At 48.5% G+C, this 20,639-nt stretch overlaps 1 protein-coding gene across 1 annotated transcript; it reads left to right on the top strand.

The window, feature by feature from the left end:
* The first annotated feature begins 5,459 nt into the window (after nt 1–5,459).
* Nucleotides 5,460–7,207, top strand: LOC125535885 (aspartyl protease AED3-like). The gene has a single exon (XM_048698951.1). The coding sequence runs from the start codon at nt 5,546–5,548 to the stop codon at nt 6,869–6,871; it is 1,326 nt and encodes a 441-aa protein (XP_048554908.1). The 5' UTR covers nt 5,460–5,545; the 3' UTR covers nt 6,872–7,207.
* Nucleotides 7,208–20,639: the final 13,432 nt, after the last annotated feature.

The following is a 20,639-nucleotide window of genomic DNA, read 5'->3' as shown; positions in this document are numbered from 1 at the left end:
ACCCGCGAGTTTTTGGACTTGTTTAAGGTCTGTTGGCGTAGCCAATTGTGACAGAGCTCATATTTTGGCTGGATTTGCTTCAATTCCTCTATTGGAAACGATGAAGCCCAGCAGCTTTCCTGCGGGGACGCCAAAAACACACTTTTCCGGATTGAGTTTAATATCATATGCGCGGAGGTTGTCAAATGAGAGGCGTAGGTCGTCTATTGGTGTTTCGATGTGCCTTGTCTTGATTACGACGTCATCTACATAGGCTTCAACTATCTTTCTGATCTGTTTCTCCAGGCATGTTTGGATCATGCATTGATAAGTGGCGCCGGCGTTCTTGAGTCTGAAGGGCATGGTGTTGAAGCAGAATGGCCCATATGGGGTGATGAATGCTGTTGCAGCTTGATCGGACTCCTTCATTTTAATTTTATGGTATCCAGAATATGTGTCAAGGAAGCATAATGAGTCGTGTCCTGCGTTAGCATCAATGATGTGGTCAATGCGGGGGAGGGGGAAGGGATCCTTAGGGCAAGCCTTGTTGAGGTCTTTGAAATCGACGCACAGGCGCCAGGACTTGTCCTTCTTTGGAACCATCACCAGGTTTGCCAGCCAGTCCGGATGTTTTATTTCTCTAATGAATCCTGCCTCGATTAGCTTGGCTAGCTCTTGCCCCATAGCTTGAAGTTTGGGTTCGAAAAAGCGCCGCAGTGTTTGCTTGACCGGTTTATATCCCTTCAATATATTGAGGCTGTGTTCGGCCAACTCGCGTGGGATTCCTGACATATCAGAAGGGTGCTAGGCGAATATATCCCAATTCTCGCGCAGGAACTCTCGTAGCGTGGTGTCAACCGTTGGGTCTAGCTGTGCTCCAATGGATGTTGTCTTCTTGGGGTCCGTTGGATGGACTTAGAATTTGACTATTTCTTCTGCTGGTTTGAAGAAGGTGGATTTGGGTCGTTTTTCTAGGACCACATCATCCCTGTCCACCGTGGAGCGCAGCGCGGTTAATTCTTCGGCTGCGAGGGCTTCAGATAATGCCTCGAGGGCCAGGGATGCGGTTTTATTCTCGGCGCGGAGTGCTATGTTCGGATCACTAGCTAGAGTGATTATACCGTTGGGACGAGGCATCTTAGGCTTCATGTATCCATAATGGGGTACCGCATGAAAGCGCGTAAATGCATCTCGCCCTAAGAGGGCGTGATATCCGCTGTTGAAAGGGGCCACTTGGAAGGTTATTTCTTCGGACCGATAGTTCTCCGGTGTGCCGAATACCATGTCGAGTGTTATTTTTCCCGCACACAGTGCCTCCCGACTGGGAATGATTCCTCGAAAGGTCGTGTTGCTTTGTTTGATGCGGCTCCTGTCTATTTTCATTTTTTGTATTGTGTCCTCATAGATGAGGTTTAGTCCGCTGCCGCCGTCCATGAGAACCTTGGTGAGCCGAAAGCCGTCCACAATTGGGCTGAGGACCAAGGCGGCTGGTGCTCGGACTGTCCTGTATTTTGGCTCGTCGCCAGCATTAAAGGTTATCACCGTGTCGTTCCAAGGGTTTATTTTTGCAATCTGGCAGACTTTGGCGAGTTGGCGGAGTGCCCTTTTGCGCCTATTGTTTGAGGCGAATGTCTCGAAGACCGTCAACACTTTGAGGTCGTCGTCTTCTAGGGGGTGTTGCTCTGGGGTATTCCTGGTGAGGATATCTTCACCGCTCTTGCCATCTGCCGGAGTATCCAACATGCTCTAAGGCTGTGGGTTGGTATGCTATCCGATGTTGTGTGTATTTTGCATGGTCCGTCGATCCATCCTTAAAGAACGGTTCTGCGCCCCGTAAAGGGATTGTGTTTCTTTACCATTTGTCCCGGCGTGCCATGAGGGTGTGCCCTTTTTGTCTGAACAAGGGGTTGAGTGGGGACTGCTGGTCCCCACCGTGCTGCCTGAGTTTTCCAAGCGCTTTACATTGCGTTGTACTTTTGCATGATAGTTGCCAAGTCAGCAAAGTGTAATGTGTTACGACGGTTGATGGCGTTGAGGATTCCCTCGTCCGTGCAATTGTTGCGAAACGCTGAGATCGCGTCTTCGTCGCGACAATCATTGATCTTGTTTTTTGACAAGGAGGAATCTGGCCCAAAAGTGGTGGACCGTTTCCTGAGATTGCTGCTGCATGCTCAAGAGAGCGCTTATGTCTGGGTGGGTGGGTGAAATTAAATCTGAACCATGATCCAATTTTGGGTCCGGAGTCTGAAGATCTTTCAGACTTAGTGGTTCGAGCTCCGGGATATCAACTGATTTTTGAAGCTTATCGTCTGATTCTATGTTCGGAGGACAAGGCGTGTCTTTCTGCCGGTAGGTGTCCGGCTTCTCGAGGTCGGAGATCCGAACATAGTTCGTCCTCAATATAGAGGAAGAGTTATCTTGCTTCTCGACTACCGCTATCTGGTGGGTGATCGGTGGGGATTTAATTTTTCTCTGGTCGGGTTTAAGCACAATTCGATCGTAGTCTGTAGCGACCCTCAAGGCGGCAATGCGATCTAGGAGTTCGTTTAAAGACGATAACTCCGTCGAATCCATCCGATTAGCGTATTCAGAATCAACGCAGATGTGATTTTCGATGACTCGAGAGGTCATCATCGTCGGCTCAAGGGCCGAACGGGCGGTCATGATAAAACCGCCTGGCCGAAGGGTTTGACCTGAGGCCAAAGCTCCTTCGGAGGTGATAGTTTCCTTGACGATAAGTCGAGCCATCAACCCTTTCGACGACGGCACAGTGGAACTCTCAATGAAAGCACCAATGTTGGTGTCAAAACCGGCGGATCTCGGGTAGGGGGTCCCGAACTGTGCGTCTAAGGTCGATGGTAACAAGAGACAGGGGACACAATGTTTTACCCAGGTTCGGGCCCTCTCTATGGAGGTAATACCCTACGTCTTGCTTGATTGATCTTGATGAATATGAATATTACAAGAGTTGATCTACCACGAGATGGTAATGGCTCAAACCCTAGAGGCCTAGCTTGTATGGTTATGGTCATGTCCGTCCTCTGGACTAAGTCCTCCGGTTTATATAGACACCGGGAGGATCTAGGGTTACACAAGGACGGTTACAAAGAAAGGAATCTACATATCTAGTCGCCAAGCTTGCCTTCCACGCCAAGGAAAGTCCTATCCGGACACGGGTGCAGTCTTCGGTCTTCGTATCTTCACAGCCCACCAGTCCGGCCCATGACTAACAGGCCGGACGCCCGAGGACCCCTTAGTCCAGGACTCTCAGCGGCGGCGTGCGGCCGGGGCGGTGGCGGACGGAGCTGGACGGGGCGGCGGCGGCGTGCGGGGTGGTGGCGGACGGAGCTACGGCGGGCGGGGCGGTGGCGGACGGAGCCGGGTGGGGCGGATCTGCGGAGCGGCGGCGGCGTGCGGGGCGGTGGCGGACGGACCTTCGGCGGGCGGGCGGCGGGCGGCGGGGCCGGATCCGCGGCGGGCGGGCAGCGAGGCGGCGTGGAAACAGCGGCGAGGGGCTTGGCGGCGCCAGATCTGATGCGGGCGGCGGGGCGGCGGCGGACAGGCAGGAGGTCGCGGGCGGGCGGGCGGGAAAGAAAATGAAGAGGCGGTTAGGAGTTCGCGGGCGGCGGCTGGTTTTGGACCAGATGCACCTCGTGATGTAAATTTGCATCACGAGGTGTTGTATTTTACATTACGAGGAGGATGCGGTTCAATTTTTTTACATATGGGCCGTTTATTAAAAGCTACGTTTTTAGCCTCATACGGTCTAAAAGTTAGTTATTTTTATATTTAGATCATCTATTGGAGATGCTCTAAACATGCATTTAAGGCCCACGACCTGGGGAAATTTTCTGAGCCCCTCGGCTGAACGATGACAGGTAGCATATTAGGACATGCAGGAGATGTATTACGATGGTGAACGGGCAGAAACATTAGCCCTTTTATTAGTAGGTAATAAAGATAAAGATAAAGATATGCTCTAGCCCCCAAAGCTTTCCTCCAAATTATGTGTTAACTAAAAAACAATTACTACTCTCTCCAATCAAATTAATTGATGCAGCCTCTAAACAAACTCTATATAATGTTGTACAGAGGTTGCTTCAATTAATTGGAATCGGAGGGAGGCATCATTTTCTCCCCCATTTCCTCATCTCTTCTCCGGTCGTTTGAGAAAAGAGCACGGGCCCGTGAGCAAGCATGGACCACGGGTAAACGCAACCAACTTCTTTCTCCAAAATTAGCATTGCGTGTACCCACTGGTTAGCATGCACTGTACTCGACTAGTCGATCGTAAGCTAGACCAAGCAGCCTCTGCCGACCAGCCTCCGCTCGAACATCGTCCTGAGAAGAAACGCTACACTCCGATGCAAGGGAATTATTGTAGGAATTTAGCGGCTAGTAGGAGGCTGCCTTGTGTCAGGAATTGCTGTTATGTCATGGCGTGGGGCGCGCAGCCATTCATGCCTTTGCCAGCTCTCTCCATTGTCCATTCCCTGGTGGTCACCCGATCGATCCATCCATCCATCTATCGATTCGATCTGGTGGTGGTGCGCACAGTAAGGGCCATGGCGTGCATACATTTACACGCTAGGGACACGACGGGCGGCGAGAGCATGCCTGGCGATGCCCGGAACAACCAGAAGCAGACATGGCGCGCCCTATAGCCCCGAGCCCAACGACACGATAGAGCTCACGAGTCACAGCTCAGACATTCGCTCCCAGCACATGCTCCTGCCCTGCACGCGCCGGCGTCAAGCATCTCTCGGGCGACCGACCGACACGGGCGCGGCGCCTCCTCGGTGTCGCCGGTGAACTCGCGGCCACCTTGGTGAACTCTCGTGAGTCATGATAGACTGACAGCAAGAGAATATACCAGTCCTGTCGCCAGCCGAGGCTGTTAGTTACCGCGCGCGCCATCCCATTCTCGATTCGACCGGCATCTCCTGCGTACGGAAGAGGATATCACGTGTGCGTGCGCAGCGCAGCCTCCAAGGTGCAAACCGTCTCGTTCGTAGGCAAGCGGCACGTAAACCGGGGCCAAGAGCTCATGCCGACGCGCACCGACACCCAATGGCGTCGTCTCCATCGGATATTCGGGGCTCTCGGTCCATGTCCATGTCCATGGGGCCGTACGTCGCCCCCGTGGGCACCGCCATGCAGAGCCAAGCCTCCCCTGCGACGAGCAGGCCAAGACGCAGGGCTCGTCGGCAGTGGGCGCGCACGGAATTCAACGCGCCTGCCGTGCGTGGGCCGCGCCCATTGGCCGGGGCCGCAGTCTGAGATCACGAGCTGCCGCGGGCGCACGCTGCAGCGAGTAGTGGTATCGTACTGGGTCCGGTGAGAGCATGGCCACCCGCGAATGCGTCCAGCAAGAATCCTCACGGGCGCGCCATTGGCCACGGCACGGGCGCTGGCCGTGTATGTAGTGTAGCTTCCCGCGCGCCACGGCTTGCGGGGCTTGCGTGCCCCGCTGCCCGCTCGCGCTATATATCCACCGTGTCGACGCTACACGTTCTGCACCTCACCGCCACGCTTCAAGGCTAGCTAGCTCGATCGCACAGCGAAAATGGCGGGTAGGTTAGTTCTGTCGGTGGTGGTGACTCTGCTAGCTGCGGCCGGGGCAGCCGCGGCGGAGTCGTCGTGCCCGGCGACGCCGCCGGACGCGGGGGCGACGCTGCAGGTGTCGCACGCGTTCGGGCCGTGCTCGCCGCTGGGAAACGCGGCCGCAGCGCCGTCGTGGGCGGGGTTCCTCGCGGACCAGTCCTCCCGGGACGCGTCGCGGCTGCTGTACCTCGACTCCCTCGCCGTGGCCGGGCGCGCGTACGCGCCGATCGCGTCCGGGCGGCAGCTGCTGCAGACGCCGACGTACGTGGTGCGCGCGCGCCTCGGCACCCCGCCGCAGCAGCTCCTGCTCGCCGTCGACACCAGCAACGACGCCGCGTGGATCCCCTGCTCCGGCTGCGCGGGCTGCCCCACCACCACGCCCTTCAAGCCAGCCGCGTCCACCTCGTACCGCGCCGTGCCGTGCGGCTCGCCGGCGTGCTCGCGGGCGCCGAACCCGTCCTGCTCGCTCAACACCAAGTCCTGCGGGTTCAGCCTCACCTACGCCGACTCCTCGCTGGAGGCCGCGCTGTCCCAGGACTCCCTCGCCGTCGCCAACGACGTCGTGAAGAGCTACACCTTCGGATGTCTCCAGAAGGCCACCGGCACGGCGGCGCCGCCGCAGGGCCTCCTCGGGCTCGGCCGCGGGCCGCTGTCGTTCCTGTCGCAGACCAAGGACATGTACGAGGGCACCTTCTCCTACTGCCTCCCGAGCTTCAAGTCCCTCAACTTCTCCGGCACGCTCAGGCTCGGCCGCAAGGGCCAACCGCTGCGCATCAAGACGACGCCGCTGCTCGTCAACCCGCACCGCTCCTCGCTCTACTACGTGGGCATGACCGGCATCCGCGTGGGCAAGAAGGTGGTGCCCATCCCGCCCTCCGCGCTGGCGTTCGACCCGGCGACGGGCGCCGGCACGGTGCTCGACTCCGGGACGATGTTCACCAGGCTGGTGGCGCCGGCGTACGTGGCGGTGCGCGACGAGGTCCGCCACCGCATCCGCGGCGCCCCGCTCTCCTCCCTCGGCGGGTTCGACACGTGCTACAACACGACGGTGAAGTGGCCGCCTGTCACGTTCATGTTCACCGGCATGCAGGTGACGCTACCGGCGGACAACCTGGTGATCCACAGCACGTACGGCACCACCAGCTGCCTGGCCATGGCGGCGGCCCCCGACGGCGTGAACACGGTGCTCAACGTCATCGCGAGCATGCAGCAGCAGAACCACCGCGTCCTGTTCGACGTGCCCAACGGCCGCGTCGGCTTCGCCCGCGAGCAGTGCACCGCGGCTTGAGACCGATTGATTATCCCTCTGCCGGTAGCTGGGAACCGAGGCCGGAGCAGCCGCTGCGGCCTGCGCCACTGTTGCCTGTCCGTTGGTGTCGGACCTGCATGCATCCATGCTGGTGATTTAATTATTTTGTAGCCTAGTGAGTGTGTCGTCTCCATCGGTGTGCAAGATCTTGTGTCTTTCTTTCTTGTTTGTGTAATATCATGTGTGTCTCGTAATTTCCTGTGGTTTAAGGTCGGGCTTGTTAGGGTTTAAGAGGGGTAGTGCGTTTGCATCTACTGTACGCCGTAATTAATTGGTTGCTCAGTAAGGCTATGAAAGTATGCTGTTTCAGGAGAATGTTTACCTTATTACAACCTCAAAGACTGTCCTTAAAGTGATCAATAGAACCCCACGCGTTGCTACGGTGTACAATGCATACAAATGAGTTGAATAAATGATTAAGATCGTCTTCATGGCCAAAGTTCATTTCTCCTTCGTACGTCCAAAGCGTGTCCAGCGGGCGATACCGTAGAGTAAAGAATCTCATCCCATCTATCTCTCTCTCTCTTTTTTGGCAAACATCTCTCTCTCTCTCTCACTACCTGCTCAGCGACACGAACATCAACAGTAGCGTAGCAGCAACGGCACAAACATGAACATAAGTGTAGCAGCAGTACCGCCCCTACTCACGAGTCTTTCCCCCTGCCTTCCCCGCTTGAGCGATACTTTCCCCTCCGTTCCCCGCCACATTTGCTTGGCACTGCGCTCCCTCTGCATTCCCTCCTCCCTTCCATGGCTCATGAATAATAACAAAGGAAGGAAGGAATTGGAATGTCTGAAAGTCTGAAATATTTTGATCTCCACCAACTGGAAGCATAGATAACCAAACCATTTAAAAACAGGAACATATGCTATCTTCATCAGTAAATAAACAGTAAAAGAGTCAGAGGACCAAAACCAAATAATTTGGCATTAATGTTACAGATCATTTAGAGGCACAATGGAAATGTGTGCAACCATTGTACCGCTACCACTTGCAAAAATTTAACAACAAGTCTCAGCACCACGCACCACCAGCATGTAGTACATTTATTACTATAGGATACTGGATAGAAATGGGGTTGTAAAGGGTTTCCACGGTCTTGTTAATGTGTAAGTACATCAAACATGTTCGAACAAGCATGAATGGTGAGGCGAAAATAAAGCACGTATATAGTATTATAGCACCAACATGCCTGTTTGTGTTACTCCTCAAGCCAAACTATAGAACTTTTCTCTGTCAGCAACCAGTCCAAAAATACACTGCCTAATTGACTCGAGCTAGCACCATTCCCCCACAAATATGCACCTAATGCGGCCTTCCTCTTCGGTCTTCTCATCCGTCTGACTATCGGTGACATTGCCCACCATGCATGCTCGCATGTACTTGCTCTTGTCAAGTACATTCGCACGTCAAACTCTCACCTCAGCACCATGCTCACTGATGCCTATGTCAAGTACACAAGTCCAGCCTCGTCACACACACAGGTGTATTATTTTGGTCAGACACATGAACGACCGTCGCAATCTGTGTGGGCTGTGGTTGGTAGATGTGCTCGTTGTTCATGGTGTGTTGAGATCTGCAAGTATTAGCACAAGAAACTCTTCAATTGTAACACAGTCTAGCTATGCCTGGAAAAAATAGAATTATTGAAATGGTATACTCGTCAAATTATTACCCAGAGTATGTAACTTCACATATTTTGAACAGACAGAATTGATAATTTTTTCAAGTAAATAAGAACACATATCTGAAAAAGGAAATGTCCAAGCTTTCCTTGTATTACAGGAAGCTTAGCTCTCTCACATCTAGAGATGAACCTATGATGAGAATTTTAGAACAACCATGTACATGAAAGCATTGAGCCATTGACAATAGCCACTTCTAAAGCGTGGATTGAAAAAATAATGCAGACTAAAGAACATGGTGAGCGAGTGAAAGACTCAACTTACCTTTACCAAGATTTCCGCACATGCCAAACAAATTCCGTCACTAAAACTTTTATCCAAGTGCTGAACTGCCTAAATAAGTAGATTGTGGAAAAAATATACTAGTTATTTTTTTAAGTGTTCATCACACATTTAAAAGACATAAAAAAAATGTTCGCCCAGCTTTAAAAAACATTCGTACAATTGAAAACAATGTAAGTGAAGTAGAAAAACTCCCACGTGCTTCTTAAAAATGAATGCGACATTTTAAAAAATATATACACAGAAAAAATGTTTGATACAATTAATAAAAATATAATGTATTTTAAAAATGTTCATGTGTTTCAATCAAAATGGTTGTAACATTTAAAAAACTTATTGAAATTTATAGGAAAATTCACATAGTTTAAAAATAGTGCTTCTATAAGAAATATTTCAATGACTATTCGAAAAAAGTCCAAACCACGATTTGAAAAAATATTAATCATTTATTTTAAAAAATTAAAGTGTACAATAAAATGTAGTAGATGTATACATAAAATGTACAGTCTGCATGAAAACTAATGGACAAGAATATCTATATTTGAAAAATAGTTATCATGTATTTGAAAAAAATTAAACATGTATATTTATTACTAGTGTGGATTAAAATATAAAAATGTATCGAAAAAAGGAAAAAGGAAGAAAAAAGGGAAATGCCCAAAGAAAACCAAAGAAATTTGCAGGAAAACCGACGCTACAACAATGGAAAAACCTAGAATAAACAAAAGAAAAACTACTCATGATTCCTACAGTGTTGGGCCATCCCAATAGCCTCCGCTTTGTATAAGCGACCAATAGCTCTGCATTGTCTAGCGGGAGCAACTAGTTGACGAGCGCTCCTTCGAAAGCCTCACAACGATTAGTGCCACTTGGCGCGCTCTCAGCCGTCCGTCATGTGTCGCTCTATAGGTACTCCCTCCGGATTTTGTTTTTCCGCACGTGTTTTCGGCATTTTAAACGGGTTTTTTCGACATTTCGGGTTTCCGCCGGTCTTACTTAGCTTTTGTATCCAAAGTAAAGTTTTCGAAAAAAATCAGGCGAAAAACGCATTTTATTTTTTTATCTCCCGCGAGAATCACGATTTTGCTTTCGCGAGAGTCATGGTCGTGCCTCTCGAGAACGAAAAAAAAAAGATATTTTTTTCCTTTCGCGAGAGGCACGGTTTTGCTTCCGCGAGAGGTATGGTTGTGCTTTCGCGAGAGTCACGGCCGAGCCTCTTGGAAAAAAACGTGTTTTCTCTTCTTCTTTTTCCTTCCGCGAGAGGCATGATTTTGCTTCTGTGAGAGGCACGGTTGTGATTTTGCGAGAGTCACGGGCGTGCCTCTTTCGGAAAGGGAAAAACCCGTGTTCCCGGTTCAGTTTTTTCGTTCGGTTTTTTTTATGAAAAAAAAATCGTCAAACCTACCAACATGGGATCTTGTTTTGAAGATCTCGACTTGATGAATCCAACGGTGAAAACGGTTCTAGATTTGGACGCACGGTTTAAAAGATAAAATGTTTTGAATAAATGGATCTACGAAAAAAATGGAAAACCTCCAGGTTGCGACAAGTGGTGCACATGCAACGTGTAACACCCACGATGCGGCTATATCTCCCACGTGTCGGAGCACGACTTAGAGGCATAACCGCATAGTAGGCATGTCGCAAGAGGGGTAATCTTTACACATCCCATGTACTGAATAAGACAGGGATAAAGAGTTGGCTTACAACTGCCACTTCACACAATACATAAATGTATCAATACATCATCCAGAATACAATCAACGTCCGACTACGGAACCAAAATGAAGAAAGACAACCCCTAATGCTAGATCCCCGATCGCCCCGACTGGGCTCCACTACTGATCAACTGAAAAACGAAACAACACAACGAACACGATCTTCACCGAGCTCCAACTTGAGCTGGGTTGCGTTACCTGCACTGGTATCATGGGCACCTGCAACTGTTTGGAAGTAACTGTGAGCCATGAGGACTCAGCAATCTCACACCCGCGAGATCAATACTATTTAAGATTATGGGTAGGAAAAGGGTAGTGAGGTGGAGCTGCAGCAAGCACTAAGCATATATGGTGGCTAAGTTACGCAAATGAGAGAGAGAAGAGAAGCAATGCACGGTCGTGAACTAGAAGTGATCAAGAAGTGATCCTGAAACTACTTACGTTCTAGCATAACACAAGAACCGTGTTCACTTCCCGGACTTCGCCAGAAAGAGACCATCACGGCTACACACGCGGTTGATGCATTTTAGTTAAGTCAAGGGTCAAGTTCTCTACAACTGGATATTAACAAATTTCCATCTGCCCATAACCGCAGGCACGGCTTTCGAAAGTTCAAACCCTGCAGGGGTGTCCCAACTTAGCCCATCACAAGTTCTCACGGTCAACGAAGGATATTCCTTCTCCCGAGAAGACCCGATCAGTCTCGGAATCCCGGTTACAAGACATTTCGACAATGGTAAAACAAGACCAGCAAGACCGCCCGATGCGCCGACATCCCGATAGGAGCTGCACATATGTCGTTCTCAGGGCAACACCGGATGAGCGCTCCGTACAACTAAAACCAGCCCTCAAGTTTCCCCGAGGTGACGCTGCAAAGGACTCTAGTTCGGACCAACACTTAGACAAGCACTGGCCCGGGGGGCTTAAAATAAAGATGACCCTCAGGAGCGCAACTCCCAAGGGAAAAGTAGGTGGTGGTGAGGCAAAAGATAAAACCAAGGTTAGGTCTTGCTGGAGGAGTTTTGTTCAAAGCGAACTGTCAAGGGGTCCCCATAACACCCAACCGTGTAAGGAACGCAAAATTAAGGAACATAACACCGGTATGACGGAAACTTGGGCGGCAAGAGTGGAACAAAACACCAGGCATAAGGCCGAGCCTTCCACCCTTTACCAAGTATATAGATGCATTAATTAAAATAAGAGATATTGTGATATCCCAACATATCCATGTTCCAACATGGAACAAACTTCATCTTCACCTGCAACTAGCAACGCTATAAGAGGGGCTGAGCAGAGCGGTAACATAGCCAAACAACGGTTTGCTAGGAAAGGTGGGTTAGAGGCTTGACATGGCAAAATGGGAGGCATGATATAGCAAATGGTAGGTATCGCGGCATAGCAAAAGAGCGAGCAACTAGCAAGCAAAGATAGAAGTGATTTCGAGGGTATGGTCATCTTGCCTGAGATTCCGCAAGGAAAAAGAATGAGTCCACGAAGAAGACAAACGGACGTAGGTGAACGGATCCTCACAACTCCGGAACGAAACCGAAACTAACACGAGAAGTAACCCGGAAAGAAGCAAACAACATAGTAAACAACCATCACATAAACATGGCATGATGCACAACCAAGTATGATGCATGTCCGGTTTAATGAAGCATGGCATGGCAAAGTGCGCAAGCAATCTTACAAATTAAGTGGAGCTCAATATGCAACGAGTTGCATATTGACGGAACACCACATGACTTATTTAGTTCTCTCTTGTTTAGGTACCCAACAATATTAAATGTTGATTAACATGGCAAGAGGGTGAAGCATAATAAAACTACCTATCTAGGCAAATTTAAATGAGGCCGGAACAACAAGCAACAAGTCCGGAAAATTCTCATGTGCATATTTATGGATTTGGTACTGTTCTAACCTAAAGCATATTTTAGAGTTGTTAAGCATGCAAAGTAATGCCACCATGTTAAACTAGGAATTTTTCTACCCCAATTACATATAACGTTTGTTAAGTTTGGAGCTACGGTTATTTAGTTATGAAATTTAACATTTTAACAAGTTATTTAAGCAAATTTAATCAAACAACAGTTTAAACATTTCAAACATGCATGAAAGTTGGAAATTATTAATCTACACAAAATTCTAAGCAACTTTCATATATTAAGTTTTTACATGTGATGCACGGTTGTTGAGTTTTAATATGCATGGAGCTTGGGGGGTTTCTGTAAAACTACAGTCTCCGGATAAATACTAAAACGTTCAGAATTGGAAAAAAGCGGGCCGAATCTGGCTGGCCCGATAGGAGCGTGGTCGCTGGAGGCTCACACAGCGGCCTGGCCCGGTTGAAAGCAGAGGAGGCCGGCTGAGGCAGCGGCTGGGCCTCCTGCCTGAGGCCCACGCGGACGCTGGATCTGGGCCGCGGGGATCCAGCCCACGCGGACGCGGTCAACGCGAGCGGCAACAACGAAGGCCGAGCGCGGCCATGGCGACGGCGAGAACTCCGGCGCGGTGGCGTCACGGGGAGCCACCGGATCCGAAGAGGAGGTGGCTGGGACGAGCAGCTCCGGTCGCCGGGGCGCCGGATCCGGCCTGGGCGGAGTGTTCCAGCGCCAAGCGGGCGGCGATGGAGGTGGAACGAGGCGGCGTGGGTCGGCGCGACGGCGAGCAGGCGAGGTCGCCGGCGGAGAGGCGCTAGGCGGCGGAGGCAGGCGCTCGCGGGGGGGGGGGGGGGGGGGGGGGGGGGGGGGGGGGGGGGGGGGGGGGGGGGGGGGGGGGGGGGGGGGGGGGGGGGGGGACTCCGGCGGGGAGGCGCGGCACCGGCGAGAGGCGCGAGGAGCGGGTGCAGCGGGCGACGGCGGGCTCTCGATCCCCTCTGGATCGTGCGGGAGGAGCGAGGCGGCTGGGTCGGCGCCAGCAGCGCGGTGGGTGCGGTCGGGCCCGGGCAGGCCGGCTGCGGGCTGCGCCGGGCCGCGCGGAGTGGGGAGGTGGCAGCACGAGGTTGGCTGCGGGCGACCTCGGGTGGACAGGTGGCGCGCTGGGACTGGTGGAGGACGGCGGTTGACGGCAACGCTGGCTCGCCAGGATCCGCCAAGTGGCGGCGCGAGGGTGGACGGGCGCAGAATGCGAGGAGGGAGGCGGCTAGAGGTAGGTGGAGGACTAGGCTTTCAAATCTGGCAAGGGGAGGTGTTTAAATAGGCAGGGGCTAGGATTTGGTGGGTTTGAGACCGTCTCGGAGCCGTACGATCCTCATCGGACTGTCCGGAGAGCAGGGGAAGTGTAGGAGGGCTAGATGGGCTGTGTAGGAGGGGGAGAGATGCAGCCTGACACGGTTTTCGGAGACCGAAAACGTCCGATGATAGACCGGCTACTATTGCCGCTATAGTTATCCGTTGGGGCGTCAAACAGACCCCGAATGCGATGAAATTTGGCAGACAGACTACTGACAACATAACAACACCGCACGCCAACTCTCAACCCATTCCAAGAACATTTTCCGGCCACTTATAAAATAATTTTTCGGACGTGCCACGGGCGCGTGCAAGTGTGTCTGGACTCAGAACGGACAACGGAAGAAACGGGGAGACCGGGACGGATGCAAGTTTTGAAACATGATGATGCAAAGCGGATGATGACATGACAAGGTGCAACACGCAAGCAAATGACAAGACAACAACAACGAATAACTGGAAGACACCTGACGCAACGGTCTCGGGGCGTCACACAACGCTCCACTTGTCACAAGCTGGAAAGGTGGGAGTTCACTCTGTGCATTTGAAAACCGAATCGAAAAACCATACCGAAAATAAACCGAACCAAACCAAATTTATGATTTTTGGTTTTGGTATGGTATGAACTTTTCATACCGATTTGAATTTTGGGTTTTTACGGTATATACCGAAAAAACCGAACGGTTAACCGAATAAGCTGAAGTAAAAAATAATTTTATATTTCTTGTGATGAACAACCATACAAGTTCTTATTTTTCTTGTACATGAGTCAAATTCACTACTAAGCACGTAATTTTTTTCTTGTAACATAGTTATTTTTCTTTTTTTAAAATGCTAAGCAGGTCCATAACCATCAATAGATGAATCAATGCATGCATATATACTTATATATATATATAGTTATATGCTATTAGTGTAAAACAGTATGTGTTTTGAGTCATAAATTTGCAAACTATTATTATGTCATTTTCAAATTCACGTCAACTTTGGTTGTTATAGTATATACCGAAACCGAACCGTATTTTAATTTCATATCGTATTTACCGAAGTATTAATACCATACAAACCAAAAAACTATATAAATCAAACCATGTAAACCAAATAAATCAAACGCACAAACTAAGTGGGAGTGATCTTTGCAATGAGTACTCCTCAATCAGTTATTTCGTTGTCTAGCACGGGGAACTCGCGCACCCTCCCTTTCCCATGCACGCCAGTTTCTTCTTGCCCGTTTGCGGACTGGACGCCCAGGTTTTTTTTTGGTTTTTACCTTTTTAATTTAGTTTTTGTTTTATTCAATGATAAAACAATTCAGGATTACAAAAGGTTCTAAAATTTCATAAAAATGAGAATTGTGAATTTCCGAAAACAGTTCATGAATGCAAAAATGTTCGTGATGTAAAAAAGAATGACGTTTTTTGAATTTTAATGAATTTTTTTATTCTGATGAACAATTTTTACTAATGATGAATTTTTTTTGCGGATGATAACATTTTATGAACTTGATGAACATATTTTCTATTCAATATTTTTTTTGCAAAATTGACTAACAAACTTTGAATTCAATGAACAAATTTTGCATTTTATGTACATTTTATGAAATTTATGAACAAATTTAGAATTTGTTGAACATTTCTTATACGATGAGAAAATTTTAAAATTGATGAACATTTTTTAAAACCGATGAACAAAACAATTTAATTCGATGGCCTTTTTAAATTGTTTAACATTTGTTTACATTGATTAAAGTTCTGTGAGTACAATGAAAAAAATGTTCGCGAATTTGAAAAGAAAATTCGCAGAAAAATTGAAAAAGTAAAGAAGAAGGAAAACAGAAAAGGAAAAAAAACGAAAAAAAAGATGGAAATGGACCGGCCCATAAAAATGCCGAGCTCGCGAGTGGAACCTCTCTAGCGCGGGAGCCACTAGTTAACGAGCGCGCTTTCGGGAAGCCTCGCAACGATCAGCGCCATTTGGCGCGCTCTCAGCCATTTGCCACATGTCACGTTCTGGACGCTCCCTTCGATTTTTTTTTTCGCACGCGTTTTCAGCTATTTAAACAGATTTTTTTGACGTTTTAGTTTTTCACCGGTCTTTCTTAGCTTTTCGACAAAAAATATTCAAAAAAACTTTGCGTGAAAAAACGTGTTTTCTTTTTTTTCCTCTTTTATGAGAGGCACGGTTTTGCTTTTACGAGAGTCACGGTCGTGTCTCTCGGAAACGAAAAATAAAACATGTTTTCTGTTTTTTTTCTTCCGCGAGAGGCACGGTCGTGCCTCTCGGAAACGGGAAAAATGTGTTTTCTGTTTTTTTCCTTTCGCGAGAGTCACGGTTTTGCTTCCACGAGAGGCACGGTTGTGTTTTCACGAGAGTCACGGCCGTGCCCCTCGGAAATGGAAAAAACGCGTCTTTTGTTTTTTGTTTTCCTTTCGCGAGAGTTACGGTTTTGCTTCCGCGAGAGGCACGGGTGTGCTTTCGTGAGAGTCACGGTCGCGCCTCCTTGAAAACAAAAAAAACACGTTTACTTTTTTTTCCTTTCGTGAGAGTCATGGCTTTGCTTCCGGAAGAGGCACGGTTGTGATTTCATGAGAGGCACGGGCGTGCCTCTTTCGGAAAGGGAAAAAACCTGTGTTCCCGGTTCGGTTTTTTTTCCGGTTTTTTTCCGTGAAGAAAAGTTCGTCAAAACCTATCAACAAGGAATCTAGTTTTGAAATTTGAGATTTAGACACATGGTTTAAGAAATAAAATATTTTGAATAAACAGATCTAAAAAAAATGAAAACTGTCATGTTATGACAAATGACGTGCTGCATGTGCGCCACTTGTCACAACCTGAAAAGTTAGAGTGATCTTTGCAACATTTGCAACAAGTACTTTTCAACAAGTGATTTCGCTCTATGGCGACCTGCGCGATTCCCCGTCTCGCACGAGGGGCCTTGTGTCGCAGGCAACAATTGGAATCCCATCGTCTCAAGCGATAAGCTACTGCTTTGGTCAGTACCGCGCTCGTTCGTTTGTTTGTTAGCTTATCTTTTTTTGCTGTTGTTGATGTTGGTATTTTGAAATATTCATATATATGTTTCAAGCATGAAATTAGCTAGTTCTTTCTAAATGTTCATCATGAATTTTAAAAAAAGCATGCAGTGTAAATAAAATTGTTCATTAAACTTCCAAAAAAATATCGATAGTATTCAAAAAAATCCATGCCATTTAAAAATATTTACATGTTAGGAATAAATGGTTGTGACATTTCGGAAACATGCTTACATGTAGTAAAAAAATGTTTGTGTATTTTCAAGAAATATTTCGTGCCATTTGAAAATATGTTCATCACATTTCAAAAGAAAATGGTTATGCAATGTAAAAGAATGTTTGCACTGTTTTAAAAAATATTTCGTACCATTCAGAAAATGTCCACGTGTTGCAAGAATTTCTTCGTGACATTTAAAAAATGCAATGTAAAGAAATGTTCACTTAGTTTTATAAAACGTTTTTATACCATTCAAAAAATGTTCCATACGTTTGAAAATGTTTAACATTTATTTTTTAAAAAAATATTCAACATGTACGAAAAAAATGTTACTCCCCCCGATCCATATAGAGGTATTTCGGTGCTAGATACATCCGTTTGAGTAACAAGGAATATAGATCAAGAGAGTACACGTCTATAAGGAAAACGTACAACATGTATTAAAAAAATCGACATGTATTTGAAAAAGGAAATGAAAAAAATAACGAAACGTATGAAAAACGAAGAAAGGCTAAAAGAACTAAGAAAATCGATGAACACTACGATCACCGATAAAAAAAACACAAAGAAGTAAACGCGTGGAAGTCTTTGAACCGGACCGAACCGGTCCATAGATTCTTGAAGAAAGTATAGTTTTCCCCCTCAAATCTTCCCTAATGGATCAATATTCCCCTAAACTCTAAAACCGGATTATTTCCCCCCTGAACTCTACGAAACCAAATAAATGTCGCCCTGGGGTGGTTTTGGAGCGGATTGAAGGTGGTTTTACTTGTAATCATTCTGACTTGGCACGCTGAGTTGGCAAGGTAGCATCGCCCGCTCGAGCATGAGCTCAGCGACCATGGCCATGGCCGACCTCGGCCGTGCACGCGCCCGCCCAGCCGCCCCGCGCGCCCACCCCTAACCGCCCTCTGCCGCAGCCCCGCAGCCTCGCTCACGCGCATGTCCTCCTGTGGCCGACCCCGGCGCCGCGCCGGCCGTGCTCTCGCGAGCGCTACCTTCCGGGGCGGGCGTGCTGCCTCCAGGGCCGAGCTGGCAAAATCTAAGGCCCTGTGCGAAACTCTAAAATGGGCCTTATCTCGCTAAAGAAAACACTACATGAACATAACTATAATAATATAAAGTTCATAATATCTTAGATACCAACTGGAAATATAAAAATTGTACCTATTCTTGATTGTATCTCTGTCTGGACATCTCTAGTGCTAGGATCATTGTCAACATTTTTTCATGTGCATGCTTTTCATGAAGTAACTGATTACCGGAGGACACTTGTGGTTTTTTTTATAACAAACTTATCCATATCTCCTTTCTCAGACTGAGTTAATTCCTCTACTTTTTGTTTCTTCAAACGCTTTTTGTAATCAGATTCATGTTTTCTAAATGCAGACATGACTTGGATCTTGCAATACTAGACAACTAATAGATGAAAAGAATAATAAAATTAACTATATGATTTTAGAAGAGCAAAATTAGCTGGTGGAAATCGAAATTCGAAGTAAAGGGCTCACAGGATCAGGCCCGAGCCAAAGGGGGTGCGACCTGTGCGCCCGCATAGGGCCCCCCGTTTTCAGGGGCCTCCAAATCTACACGCAGCACTACTACTACCCATCTAACCTTTTTGGCCTCTGAAAAAAATCTGACCTTTTCGGCCTCTGAGACGCTTGGCCTGGCGTCTCGCAACCTGGAGCAGCCCTCGAGCAACTACGCCTCATGCCCTCATCCAGCGATCGTTCCCTCAAAAAAAATCCAGCGATCAGTTCCCTCGAAATCAGAAAGAAAAAAAAACAGTGATCAATCGAGTCATCGAGACAAGCGAAGAGACGAGGCGTCTCTTCGTCTGGCAGGTTAGGGTTCCTCCGATCGTCCTTCCTTTCCTTGCTCAGGTTCAGGAATCTCCTGTCGAGCAATTCTGTTCCAATTTCCAACGTTGTAGGTCCTTTTCAGGATTCAGGAGGGTAGGAGGAATGGCCGGACAGCAGCTGGCAAGGACCTGAATCACCTGAAAGGCAAGGAAACTTCATGCCAATGTCTCGATCTCCATTTTTTTAAGCGTTGTTGCGTCAATAACCAGTGATCCTGTGCAGGGCCTGTTGGGTTTCATAGTAATTTCAAAAAAATTCCTACGCACACGCAAGATCATGTGATGCATAGCAACGAGAGGGGAGAGTGTTGTCTACGTACCCACGCAGACCGACTGCGGAAGCGTTGACAGGACGTAGAGGAAGTAGTCGTACGTCTTCACGATCCAACCGATCAAGCACCGAAACTACGGCACCTCCGAGTTCGAGCACACGTTCAGCTCGATGACGATCCCCGGACTCCGATCCAGCAAAGTGTCGGGGAAGAGTTCCGTCAGCACGACGGCGTGGTGACGATCTTGATGCACTACAGCAGCAGGGCTTCGCTTAAACTCCGCTACAGTATTATCGAGGACTATGGTGGCTGGGGGCACCGCACACGGCTAAGGAATAGATCACGTGGATCAACTTGTGTGTTTCTGGGGTGCCTCTGCCTCAGTATATAAAGGAGCCAAGGGGGAGGGGGGCCGCCGGCCAGGAGGAGGGCGCAGGAGGAGTCCTACTCCTCCGGGAGTAGGACTCCCCCCCAATCCTAGTTGGACTAGGATTCCCCGAGGGGGAAAGAGAGAGAGGGGGCCGGCCACCTCTCCTAGTCCTAATAGGACTAGGGGAGGGGGGAGGCGCGCGGCACCTTGGGCTGCCCCTTTCTCCTTTCCACTAAAGCCCATTAAGGCCCATATGGCTCCCGGGGGGTTCCGGTAACCTCCCGGTACTCCGGTAAAATCCCGATTTCACCCGGAACACTTCCGATGTCCAAATATAGGCTTCCAATATATCAATCTTTATGTCTCGACCATTTCGAGACTCCTCGTCATGTCCGTGATCACATCCGGGACTCCGAACAACCTTCGGTACATCAAAATGCATAAACTCATAATATAACTGTCATCGTAACCTTAAGCGTGCGGACCCTACGGGTTCGAGAACAATGTAGACATGACCGAGACACGTCTCCGGTCAATAACCAATAGCGGGACCTGGATGCCCATATTGGCTCCTACATATTCTACGAAGATCTTTATCGGTCAGACCGCATAACAACATACGTTGTTCCCTTTGTCATCGGTATGTTACTTGCCCGAGATTCGATCGTCGGTATCCAATACCTAGTTCAATCTCGTTACCGGCAAGTCTCTTTACTCATTCTGTAATACATCATCCCGCAACTAACTCATTTAGTTGCAATGCTTGCAAGGCTTAAGTGATGTGCATTACCGAGAGGGCCCAGAGATACCTCTCCGACAATCGGAGTGACAAAACCTAATCTCGAAATACGCCAACCCAACATGTACCTTTGGAGACACCTGTAGTACTCCTTTATAATCACCCAGTTACGTTGTGACGTTTGGTAGTACCCAAAGTGTTCCTCCGGTAAACGGGAGTTGCATAATCTCATAGTTATAGGAACATGTATAAGTCATGAAGAAAGCAATAGCAACATACTAAACGATCGGGTGCTAAGCTAATGGAATGGGTCATGTCAATCAGATCATTCTCTTAA

This window comes from Triticum urartu, chromosome 2 (assembly GCF_003073215.2).
Source record: "Triticum urartu cultivar G1812 chromosome 2, Tu2.1, whole genome shotgun sequence".
Taxonomy (NCBI): Eukaryota; Viridiplantae; Streptophyta; class Magnoliopsida; order Poales; family Poaceae; genus Triticum; species Triticum urartu.
This window is presented reverse-complemented; position numbering and strand designations above follow the sequence as displayed.